The sequence below is a fragment of the Balaenoptera borealis genome, assembly GCF_965194805.1.
Source record: "Balaenoptera borealis genome assembly, chromosome: 9".
NCBI lineage: Eukaryota > Metazoa > Chordata > Mammalia > Artiodactyla > Balaenopteridae > Balaenoptera > Balaenoptera borealis.
In genome coordinates, this window is record NC_138873.1 from 31790379 (window position 1) to 31803640 (window position 13262).

The 13262-nt window shown below is 40.1% G+C and overlaps 1 protein-coding gene across 7 annotated transcripts in view; it reads right to left on the bottom strand.

Moving 5' to 3' along the window:
• The window catches only part of AKAP7 (A-kinase anchoring protein 7), a 138420-nt gene extending 133059 nt beyond the window's left edge, over positions 1–5361 (bottom strand). For 5 of the 7 annotated variants that reach the window (XM_082406375.1, XM_082406377.1, XM_082406376.1 and 2 more), the window contains exon 1: positions 4868–5361. In XM_082406375.1, coding sequence (XP_082262501.1) covers positions 4868–5138 — 271 coding nt within the window. In that variant the 5' untranslated portion in view covers positions 5139–5361. Of the gene's footprint in view, positions 1–3042; positions 4606–4639; positions 4847–4867 lie in introns of those variants that run through there. The other 2 variants (XM_082406381.1, XM_082406380.1) reach the window with 2 other exon arrangements.
• Positions 5362–13262: the final 7901 nt, after the last annotated feature.

Below are 13262 nucleotides of genomic sequence, written 5' to 3' on the forward strand. Positions count from 1 at the left end.
TCTTGGCAATATGTGGAATGGGGAAGGAAGGCTGAATTCTATGCTCACATTTTGAAGGCAAGATGAAGAATTAAATAACATGATGAATTAAATTTAGTCATTTTTTAAATGAAAAATGTTCTTGAAACAATTTAAGTATACTTTATCTTAACCAATTAATCAACAACAATTAGAGAACAAGTGCTATGTGGATCACTCTGGCTATACCAAAAGGACAATCGAGCAGTGACAATGGTGATAATAGTGGTGTTTGGGTAACATGCAAGGCAAGCTGGCTACTATAAAAGAAAGGGTTTGGGACTAGAAATCAGGAGACAGGGACTTCCCTGGTGGTCTACTGGTTAAGACTCCGTGCCCCCAATGCAGGGGGCCCAGGTTCAATCCCGTATGCCACAACTATAGATCCCGTGTGCCGCAACTAAAGATCCCGCACGCAGCAACGAAGATCTCCCGTGCCGCAACTAAGACCCAGCACAACCAAATAAGTAAATAAATATTTTTTAAAAAAATCAGGAGACAGATATTCTAGTATTGGACCTGCCACTCACTTGTGATCCTGGGCAAGTCGTGTGAATTCTCTAGGCCCTAGTAGTTATCTCATCTATTAGATGACAAGGTTGTCCTAGTTGAAAAATTCTAAAGCTTGGTCGTACATTAGAATCACCTGAAGAGCTTTTTTTTAAATGATCAACATCTGGGTCTCACCCCAGGCCACCTAAATCAGAATCTCTGGAAACGAGGCCAGCCTCTTGTACTTTTTTAAAGCCTCGCAGGGTGACTCTAACGTGCAATGAAGTTTGAAAACCACTGCTCCCCTTTCACTTATTCCATACCTTGATTCTATGCCACACTAAGAAATTATGTTAACAGTTGAGAACAATCGACGTAAAAGGAAAAACTCTGACTACTCGTCTACTGGCAGGGAAAACTTTCCTGAGGACCAGCTCAGGGCTGAGTGAGGTAATCCAATCTCCTTCCACATACAATCACAGCATGAAAACATCATGTTATAGGTGTCCACTTACATGTCTTCTCCATTAGACTCTAAGCTCAAGTGACCAGATAATTTACGACCCAAACCAGGGCTCCTTTGAAAAGTGAAAGGGGGAACTTTTCAAATTACACCCCTATCTGTCTGTATGGTTGCCCTACTCTAAGTTCCTTAAGCGCTATGTCTTATCCTCCTTTGATTCCTCAATGCCTAGCACAGTGTCCAACTCACAGGAGGTGCTCAATACACTTGTACTGAACAACAAAGGTAAGTACCCATTTGGGAGTGCTTAATAAATTACTCAAGCTCCATGGCCACACAGCTATCTCAGTGCTCCTAAAAATAATTCCTGGTGTTTAATGGCATCCTTAGCACATCACAGATTCATTTTCACAGGGTAAATGATATTCTATTTGACATAAAAATAAAAATTGAAGTATAACATGACTTGCTCAACGTCATTCCCCATCTTGTTAAATAAAGTACATGTAAACTCTTGAAGCTTGGGATTAACATACACACACTACTATATATAAAATAGATAACCAACAAGGACCTACTGTATAGCACAAGGAACTCTACTCAATATTCTGTAATAACCTATAAGGGTGAAGAATCTGAAAAAGAATGAATATATGTATATGTATAACTGAATCATTTTGCTGCACACCTGAAACTAACACAACATTGTAAATCAACTATATGCCAATAAAATCTTTTTTAAAAGATTTTTTTTTAATTTTTTAAATAAATAAATTAAATTAACTCTTGAGTGCAATGGTATGTCAAAATTAACAAGCATCTAGAACTTGAAATACAAACTTTGTTCTATTAAATTACAGAATAGTTGAAAACCTTTTTGTAGATATGAATTATTAACTCAGAAAAAAGAGAATACCACTTTCAAGTAACTCTTGAAAGAACTGCTGGCCATTCTATAGAACAATGTTTCTCAGCAGGGTTCATATCTGGAAGCCTTCCTCCAGTTCTCTAAGCTCTAGTGTTTGGGCAAAGGCTGGCAGACCTGAATTAAACACAGCCATCATAACTACACTTTCTTTTACAGAAGTGCAAATATTTTGCTTTGGGAAAACTGCCTTAAAATAACCAACATTTAAATAAAGCATTTAAACTATAAATTCACCATTTTAAGTACTTAAAATCTGGTCTAACTACAGTTAAAATAAAATTCTATGTTTTGTACAAATCCAAATATAAGTAACACTGCTAAGTGCATTAATACTATAAAGACAGGTAAAACTGGTTTACTACTACTAGTAGTAACAACAACAGCTAACATTTGAGCACGTTTCTATGCCAGGCACAGCTGGCAGCACTTTACAGACAGTAACTCATTTAACCATGCTATCAGGGAGTACTCTTATTATACTCATTTTACACCCTAGCTGATTAAGTAACCTGCCTCAGGTTACAGCTAGTAGGTCTTGGGGCTAGAATTTGAATCCAGTTACTCAACGGCCAAAACCCGCCTTATCCAGCAACAGGCACTGCTGGGAAGTTCACATATGCAGTTTATAGCACTGTAAACTGAGGCAATCCTTTTAGAAAGCAATCAGGAGCCATGAAAATTTTCTTCTTACCCCAACAGATACCAGATAGATATCTGCGAGTCTATCATACTTGCTAAAATAGATTCACCTCAGCTCTGTTTAAACAAAAAAGAAAAAGTTTAACAACTTAAATGCCTAATAATAGGGAAATGGTTAAACAAAGGATACTCACTATAATGACAACTAAGAATAATGGCTAGGAAGACTACAACAGCTGAAAAAAGTTCGTAACAAATACAGGATTCCCTGCTATCTGAAAGCAGAGGCTTCCTATGAAAACTTTTGTAAGACGAAATGATGTCAAGTGAAGAAGCAGTTCTCTTTGGTTGAAAAATCCTTTTAGGATTTCTTTTGATTAGTGAAAACAGGTGCTAATGCAGGTCTTTCGTAAATGTAAAAGCAAAGTGACATAATGTGAACTTTTGAAAAGCAGGGTATACCTGTACTGACCTTTTGAAAAGTAGATATAAGACTACTTACGTGGGCTTCCCTGGTGGCGCAGTGGTTGAGAATCTGCCTGCCAATGCATGGGACACGGGTTCGAGCCCTGGTCTGGGAGGATCCCACATGCCGCGGAGCAACTAGGCCCGTGAGCCACAACTACTGAGCCTGCGCATCTGGAGCCTGTGCTCCGCAACAAGAGAGGCCGCGATAATGAGAGGCCCGCGCACCGCGATGAAGAGCGGCCCCGGCTTGCGGCAACTAGAGATAGCCCTCGCACAGAAACGAAGACCCAACACAGCCAAAAATAAATAAATAAAATAAAGAATTATTAAAAAAAAAAAAAAAAGGACTTGTTTAAAAAAAAGACTACTTACGCACTTGTGTTGTTTACAATTATACAGGAAAAGGCTGACATAGCTGCACTCAATATATTTCTGCTATTCAAATGTTTTAAACAGAATTAATATTACTTTTATAAGAAAACAATGCACACATTTAAAATATAAAACCATACATGAAGTATACACTGATATTCAAATATATGTGCACTTCAGCAAATGCCTTCATCAAAGATAGACCAATAGAAGAAAAAAAGGATAGTCTGCCCTTTGTCACACAAAATGTAAGTTTCCTATGTGGATAACCAAGTACAACTTTACTGAGCAAGATTCTCTTTTATTCACTCTACTAGGTATATTCCCCAAGAACCAGTAGAAAGGGTCAATCCCATCATCCATGTCAGTCCTGGCCTGGCTACTAAAAATAGAAACATCTTACAGCTGAAGAAATGTTGAGAGCTGTCAACAAGTCACCTGACCTCCATGCTTTGGTTTCCACATCATTAAAAAAGAAACTAAAGTATAACCCAAATTACTAGAGAGTAATGGACAAAATAAGTTAATAATATCTGAAAAGGAATATAAGAAGACAGTAAACTCCACAAACATCTTAAAAGTACGCCATCAGCATCCTCAGTTGCAAGGCCAGACACTAAAGGAGCTGGGGTGTGAATCCTTTCTCTTTGACACTGACAATCCCCTACAGGTCCCCCTTTATAAATGCATCTCAAAAACTCCCGCCCTCAGCATCCACCTACAAGGTCTTCATCATTTCATTCCCTCAACAACTGTAAACATATTTACACTGGTTAACGGCTATTGCATAACATTTTAACATTTTCATACTTTTTGTATCTTTTTATGCGTTTATATTACAAAAATCTCACTCTAATTGGCTTGTTGGTCCCTTTCACCAAAAGTCCAACCCCTAACTCGCTCTACCCACAAAGTTCAGTGCACAGCAAATGCCGACCTAAACTGGAAATCAATTCTGGGCCCTATTGCAAATCTGGCGCCAGTTTAAAGAGGTCATTTCCACATCTAGAATAAAATCCTAGAAGGAAACCCCAAGTGTAGTGCTTCAGGTCTTTGATTGTTTGTGATAAAGTATAAAAACTGAGCTTTTTCTAGGTTTGCCGACCACACAATAACACCGTCGGAGGGTGTGTGAAGGCATGAACTTTCTAAAAAGGTCATAAGATCTTCGGGAAAGAAAAGTGAAACTTAGCGTGGGTTCACACCCCCGGCCTCCGGTCGCACCAGCAGTGCGTGCACTAACGAAAACGCTTGCTTACAAGCAGCACTGATCACACCCCGGTTGCACTGGGCTCCTCGCGGCTACAGAGTCCCTCGCTGAGCGGGGAGAGGAGCCCCCGAGCTGAGCAGGCGTGGTGTCGCGCTCCAAGCGCTGGGGGCGCAGTGGGGCGGCGAGGCTGGGCCCTCCCCGAGGCCGAGTGCCGAGCGGGACCCACGCCCCCGGACTCCGGTCACCCCACCCGGCCCGCTCGGCTGCCCGGGCTCACCGGCTCCGGTGCGCTCCATAGTGCTGGCGTGGGTCGGCGGCGGGTCTCTGCAGGCGGCGGCGGCCTGGCGCTGCGACCTGGGGCTAGCCGGGAGGGGGGTGCGGAGGCGGAGGCGGAGGCCGGGGCGGGGCCGGGGATCGGCGGGCGGGGCGCGGAGGCGGGGCGGGGGGCGGGAGCCGGGGCGGGCGGCGGGGGCTCGGGCCGCGGCGACCAGGCCTGCGGAGGCGCCGAGCCCCCAGAGCCGCAGTCCCCGCAGAAGATGCATGCCCATGCCGGGAGCCCGGAACGAGCGGAAGGGGCCGACCCGATGCGGCCGCGGTACCGGATTCCGGCGAGCGACGCGGGCCCGGCGCGGGGAGGGCGGGTGGCTCCTCTCTGCGCTGCCACGCTCCGCCCCCTCCCCCGCCCCCGCTCCCGGCCGAGGCCCCCTGCAGCCTTTGGCGGCGCTCAGCTATCTCCAGTGGCGCGGCCTTCACCATCCACCAAGTTCGGAGGGGTGAGATTGGGCCCGGGCTGAAAGCGTTCCCCGATCCGGGGTCTCTTGAGGATCCATGTGTTTAGTTTTAAAAAGGGCTTTCAAAACACAGAGTTGTGATTAAAAAATATTTGGGAAGAGTGAGATGTATAGGAAGGAGACCTTGTCCATCTGTATAATTCGATAATTTACTTTGCTTTAAAGAAAAAAATAACCCAAATTGTGGCGATATCTCAAAGTTTTAACAATGGTTTCACGCCTAGAAATTAAATGGAAAGCAGCTACTGGTGTTTGTAGGGTAAAGCACTAATATGAGTAAAATGGGAGAAAAAACAATTTAGTTAATTAACAAAAAAAAAACTTTTGAGTTTGGATCAGAATTGTACTGTAGTTTTCTTTTAAGTGCAAAGAAACCATGCAGTAAGAAAACGAGGTACATCGCTCAACAAATTAATGTACCCTATTTTGCAAATGATAACACTTACCTTGAATACATCCTAGAATGGAGATGGAAGCAAGGACCTCACTCAGCCACAATAGTTGACGTCAAAACCATACACAAGAAGTCATAAAGCTTGTTACCTTAAAATAATTCTAGCAAGTTGGGTATCTGGTTTGCACACCCATAGCAATTATGGGCTGATTGGAGAGGGACAACAGATTCCTCTAAAATCTACTCCGTCCTGAGCGTGTGCAGGTGAATCAGACAAGTCTTTTCCTTAAGGAGCGGGTCACCTAATAGCAGAGAAAGAAACATGAGTAAATTGCAATAGGTAATACTCTAAAAGAAATAAAAGGAATCCACAGTCAACATTGAAGGGGATCGAAATATGCCACTTTAGCATTAAGATAATTTTTGGAGGCAACTGAGAAACGGCAGATACTGAAGAACTCTCTGCCCTCCCCTTTCTGCCTAATAGAGGGGCATCAGTTTTACTTTGTGAAGGTGACGTAAATTTCCACTTGTAAAGGCAGTGAAGGCACAGGGTCCCTAACCACTGGACCACTAGGGAATTCCCGTGAAGGCACAGACTCTTTTAAAAGTGTTTGTTTTCCCAAGTGCATAGAGGTTGTTCAATGAACAGTTGTTGAATGAATGAATAAAAGTTTTATAACCATCAGACCTGTACTGGTATTTGTTAAAGAAAGAAAGCAACACACCCAAATAAATTTCAAAAAAAGAAACAATGTCATGGGTAATCTTAATGTCCTAAAGCTTCACCAGCTTGAGGCTAAAAATCAGTTGATAGTAACACTAATACCTAAATCTGGATAGCTAAATTAACCTATTTGCTCAAGCCAGAACTCCAGCTGCTAGTGAAATCCCTCCAAAATACATCTAGGGTTCTATACTGCACCTGACATCACTAATGAACCTTCCAGGCTGCCACCATGCCCAGTCCTTGTCTCACTGGTCCAGTTTCCTTTCCAGAAAGTCCTCTGTCCACACCAGACATCAGCTGACTGGTGGTTCACTTGGTCATGATGGATCCTCTCAGTCCTCAGGGTGACAACCTCTTGCAAATGAATAGACCAATTCCTCCACCACATGTTACACTGCTTAGTGGACAGGGCACTAACTGGCATCAGTGACTGATGCCGGGAAAATTATTTGGACCTCTGAGAGATATAGAGTTCATTGAGATAGCATGTTCCTTTTGTTACAAACGAAACAACAGGCCCAAAATGGAGTCGCTTATGCTAAGCCCCACGTCACCAGAGACTTATAGTTTCTATTCTCCCAGAAATGGAATCTTAAACCAGTCAGTTAGGAATCGTCTGATCAGCACTAGTTAGGTAATCTGCCTGATAGACCCCTGCCATTCCCTAAAGGAAAGTAACCTTGCAATAACGAACCCAATTTTTGCCTAGTATAACTTCCTTGTTCCCACTCCCTTCTGCCTATAAAAATCTTTCATTTTGTACCTCTCCTTGGAACTCCTTTCTATCTGCTAGATTGGATGTTGCCAGTTTTGAATTGATTTTTTTGCTCAAAAAAACTCTTCAAATTTGTAATATGCCTCTGTTTATCTTTAAACAGTTCACACATACAGCCCTTTTTCTCCTCAGATGACAGTGTACACTGCCAAGATAACTGGATTGGAAGGGTTCCAGTTCAAGCTACAACACTTTTCCTGTTCCTCCACCCACCTCTGACCTCCGACCTCCAGGGCCTGCTGCTGAATTGGCGTATTTGTTCTGCCAGGCTCCTTCTGTGTGGTGAGTTCTCTCTTTGGTTCCCTCATTCTCTTTTGTGATATGGTCCTGTCCCCATAACCAAAACAGTTGTTGTTTTCATTCTGGTCCTAGGAGTTTCTTTGGTCCTCCCCATCAACTACAGCTGTAAGTGTTCATCAAGGAGTGAAATGGAGCAGGACCCTGTGGGGCCCTCCCTGGTACAAATCCTTTCCGTGTCTCCCGTTTCCTGTTTGTAGGAAATAGGCTTCATTCAGCCTCCTTGAACCCTCCCTGAGTTCCAAAGGCAGATTCAAACAGCTGCTAGTCAGGGAAGAGAGGGAATTCAGAAAAAAGGGAGGAACAGTCAAGAAACCATCGTGCAGCCTTGGGGCAGGGTCCTGGTTCCTCTCAAGAAATATACATAACAGGATCTTTGAGTTCTTCTGCAGAAGATTCCCCTGGTGGAGGATGGTAATTTCAGACTGAGGGCAAGATTCCTGGAGCACTGCCCTGTTACCTCACCACCAACCAATGAGAAGAAAGTCACACACCCTGCAGCCCTCACCCCAAATTTTGCCTATAAAAACTTCTCCTGAAAAACAAACCATCAGGGGCTTCAGGGTTTTTTGAGCACGAGCCACCATCCTCCTTGCTTGGCCCGGCAATAAACCTTTCTCTGCTCCAAACTCTGACATTTTGGTTTGTTTGGCCTCATTGTACATCAGGCACAGGAATTTGCATTCAGTAACAGGAGGATGAAGTCATGCAGTTCTACAGGACATGGTCAAATACCAGTAGAAAGTCAACTGAGACCTTTGGTGACCCAAGGTGACTCAGGATGACATTTCATTTTGTTGGAAGAGGGATATGTGTTTAACAATAAAATGTGCATGCTTTTCAATTAATGTTTGAGTATAGTATTTAAGAAACCATTTTTATTACATTAAAAAATAATAATAAAGGGGCAAAGGGAGGCCATGTTTATTACATTTAAAAAAAAAAAAGAAATCACTACACCTATTTCATAATAAATTTATTTCAGTAGCCAGACACAGTTAAAGAGCCTGATAATATTAAATATCAGGTTGAACATTTTAAATTATTTTAAATATTTCTGACTTCAAATTTCAAATTTCTAATTTATGTACATAAATTGTACTGTTTTATACAATTTTTAAATTCAGAAAAACTCATGGAATAACATTAAAATTATCTATAATACATCAACCAGAAGTCTATCTCTCTAGATATACATATGCATATACACACCATTATCGTATACTTTTATAAAAATAGAATCATGTTGCATATGGCTTTGTAGCCTGCTTTTTTCATTGCAACATATTGTGATGAGTTTCTCATGTCATTAAAAATTATTTTTTCAATGAGGGCATATTAAATCTTTACATAAATGTATCACAATGTATTTGATCAATTGCCTATTGATTATCGTTGTTCAGTCTCATTTAAATACATCTCAGTTTTTTCATTATTAAAAATAGCTCTATGATAAAACTTTATTCTATAAATCTTTGTACATATTTTTTATTATTTCCTTAAAACAAATTCCCAGAAAGAAGCTTGATAGGTAAAAGATTATGAATCATTGTAAGGCTTTTGAAATATATTGCCAAATTATCTACCAATTTACATGCTTATAAGCAGTTTATGAAATCCTAAGTTCTTTCCTCATTTTTCATTTGAAAGATAAAAATGCTTGTTATTTTACCTTAAATTTCTTTAATTGTTAATGAATTTGAATATTGTTTTATGTGTTTAAGAGCCATTTGCATGTCCCTATAAAAAACTTTTGCTTATTTTTCTTCTAGGTTGTTTATCTGTTTCTACTGCTTCATAAAACCTGTCTATTTATTAATGATTTTTTTTTTTTTTTTTTGCCACACCACACGGCTTGCATCATCTTAATTCCCCAACCAGGGATCAATCCCAGGCCCTAGCAGTGAAAGTGCTGAGTCCTAACTACTGGAGCACCAGGGAATCCCCTATTTATCAATATTAATGATTTTAAAACCTTTGTCTTATATATTGAAAACATTTTCCCTAACTTATTTGCATTTTAATTTGTGTGCAGTAGTTTTTGGCATGCAGAATTTGAAAATTTGTATACAGTCTTATGTATTAATTTTCCTTAATGATTATATTTCTTTGCTGTAACAGTTAAAAATATTTTCCTTTCACAGGACTATTTATAGAGCCTTCTACATCCTTATTAAAATTCCTTTACTTGGAATGTATCTTTTCATTCCCCCTTCTTTTTCTTAATTTCTTAAGAAAAACAGAGAGATAAAATGAGGGAAAATGCAAAAGTGGGATCCCTTTAGCTATGTATTTATCTGAAGGTCTCAGCCCCAGTTGGCCTATCCTTAGCTCCAAAAAGTGTCCTCACCACCTTTCTGTTCTCTCCCTGGAGTTCTCTGTGGGCAGCCCTGACATCTAAATTTCCACGGTAGGCATGCACAAAAATCATGGCCTTCCTTTCCTGCCCCAGGACCCTTGCCACATATATTACAGCTGCCACACATATTACAGGTAGAGTGACCAATTGTCCCAGTTTGCCCAGGGCTGTTCATTTTTAGCACTGCAAGTCCCATGTCCCGGGAAACCTCTCAGTCTCTGGCAAACAGATACAATTATCATCCTCATACAGATGGAGAGAAATTAGATCATGTGTCCAAAGATTTCTCTGGGCTTAGAGAATCAGGAAAGGCTTGAAAGAAGAGGTAATATTTGAGACCAGCTCTGAAAATGAGTGGATTAAGAGAGCCAGAGTGAGGACGGGTGGGGTGGGTCACACACTGAAGACTTGGGAGGCGAGACGGTACAAGTAGATGCAAAGGAGAGCGGTTCTCCCAGTTTGACTGGTTCAGGCGGCAGAGGACTGGGAGATAAGGCCAGAAAATTAGTTTAGGACCAGATTATAGGAGGTCTTAAATGCCAGACTAAGCAATTGGGACTCTATTACATAAGAATTAGGATTTGTTAAAGAACTTCCCTTGGGACTGACTTGGTGAAGGATGGCTCTAGAAAGACACATCTTTGAGGTCTGTGCAGGATTTATTGGAGAGGGCAGAGTCAAAACCCCACGTCTAGTCAGTTCACTGTGGTACTCCAGTAATCCACATGGGAGGATCAAAAACCCAAGCTAAGGTGGTGTCCTAGAAATAAAATCAGAAGTGATAGATCTAAGAAATTGCAAGACAATAGTTGGTGGAACTTTGCAATCAACAATGTGGAGAAAGAGAAAATTGGTTGGCTGGCACAAAGGGGTAGAAGTGGGATGTAACCAGTGCTCCCAGAGCAACCGGGAATGAAAAGGATGAGTAGTGAGAGGATGGAGAGAGAGGTGAGTGCATGAGCAAGATGGCAGAAAATGTGTGCTAGATGAGGGACCCTGTCCTCCATCTCTCAGAGATCTTCAGTGAAGTCAATAATTCAATCCACTGATCTTAAGTGTGCTTGAGTTTGTTGTGGAAACCAAAGAGAAAGCTGAGGAACAGAGAGCACACAAGAATTCCTGGGCTTGGAGGCTGGAAGGGTCCTATGGTTGTAAGCACCTAAGAATTTGAACTTGAACTTTCACATGCCATCAGAGTTTGAGGCAGTTTCACTGGATCTTGAGGGGCAGGAGTGACATTCAGCTGGGTTCCATTTAAATGCCCACGGAAAGAGAGAGATACAATAAAGGAGGAAAATTGATTGAGGAATATTGGGAGTATAAAGTCAGAGCAAGATGAAGGCATTGATCTTAGATAGGAGAGATGGGTGGGAAGTAAGCTGGGGTAGATGGATCTTGGTAAGTATTCTGATCGGATGGGGCTGTGGTTAAGGGAGCAGCTTTCTAAAGGTGTCAGTGTCCCTAATGAAAATAGGTGAAGGCATTTGCTGGAAGGGGAAGGCGGCACTGCAGGAAGAATCTTGCGATTTGGAAGTTTTATAGATGTACAAATCGTCCTTGAAACTGTGAGTTTGGATGAGGTCACCCAGGGAGAGTGTATGGAGTTAAGGGACTATGGATGGAACACTTTCACCATCTTTGTGATAACAATCGAAATTAAAAAAAAAAAAAACATTTCATCAGCTGCCTAGATTATTACACGCTTACCACATTTCTTTCTTTCTGGCTAAGAATAAGACAGAATCGCTGTAAGAACATGTTCATCAAGAACATGATTCTTCTTATTCAGTCAAGTGAAAAGGGAACATTTACATGTTGTAACGAATATGCTAGTTTGTATCATTACTCAGAGATAATGATGTTCTTAAATCATCATTTGGTTTGGTTTCTATAAAAACAGATCATGTCTGTTTTTATAGCCTAAACTAGTTAGTGCTCCTGACCACATTTTGGACACATGCCAAATTGGGAGATTAGACTTAACAGCTCTAATTATGCTTCCTGAATTTGATTAGTGTTGGGGATTAGTTTCTCATTTGATAGTTTATAAGATTTCTTACATTGAAACTCTATATTTTCCTGGCTATTTTTTATATCATACACATCATGTAAACCATCATTATACTTTTCAGTAGAGCATTCTGCATTAATGATTTGTTGTTGTTACTCTCTAGTCAGATCTCCTGAATACTAAAAGGAAAGTGTTAAGAGGTATGTTAAATTCCACTTTCTGGGGTCATCAAGGCTGTATATTATTATTTGTTGGTTTCATCTTCCTCTTCATATGCTAGAAAGTATTAATGCAGTTTATGTTTAAATTTGTCATTTTTCACTTCAAATGTATGCTATAATTATTTTCAGGGAGGTATTAACATGGATTATATTAATAGGATATTAATATCTGACTTAGTAGATTTCACATCTTTCTAAATTTAGTCATCTCATGGCTTACCTGGCATAAGTGTTCCTTGTTTTTTACCTGTGTAATTGATATTTAAATCATTACACAAGACTTCACTGGCAAGACTAATCTTATTTGCATGCCAATCAGAGTATAATTGACAATTATATTATGAGGTTTTCTTTGAATAATGTAAGAAGTAGGTGATATAAGAAATAGAAAAAAAAAAGAGTTTAAAAGTCCCAGAAGGAAATAGAATCAGAGTTCGAGGAAACTTGAGTCTATTCTCCCTTGTACAGTAAAGGATTTTTTTACTGATAGTCACCTATTTGAATACATTTACTACCTAACAGCTTTTTGCCTAGATAGTATGTGGTTTCGATTCAAAGAATATCTTTCATTGTCTATTGACACATATCTATATAATGAAAGAAAACCAAAATAATTATAATCATCAAAACTGGAAAAATCCCCTCTCTATAATGTATCAACTGCCCAAGATCTTCTGACTCTTTCAACCTTTATCACTTTGTAGTAACATAGTACAGTTTATAGACATAATTTGTACATGTAGACAAATAATGTATAACAGTTTACACCACTTTTATTTAATATTTTTCTAATAGCTATTTCAAATGGGTATTTTTATATATAGCATAATTTGCACTATATCGTAATGTTTTACTGTATTATACCGTCATCTGTTTAACCAGTCACTAAAGCTTGGTCATTTTGACAATGTTAGCTTTCCAGTAGAAGGCACTTACAAATATCCTTGGATTTTTTGTCCTTTCTTTTGTATTATTTTCTTGACGCATATATCAAAAGTAAATTTACCAAGTTAAGAGAAACTTATTTGCTTTTTTGACTTTTGTTTAGTAGTATATCAGATTGCTCTACAGGTTAAAAAAAACAAAAAGGTAGT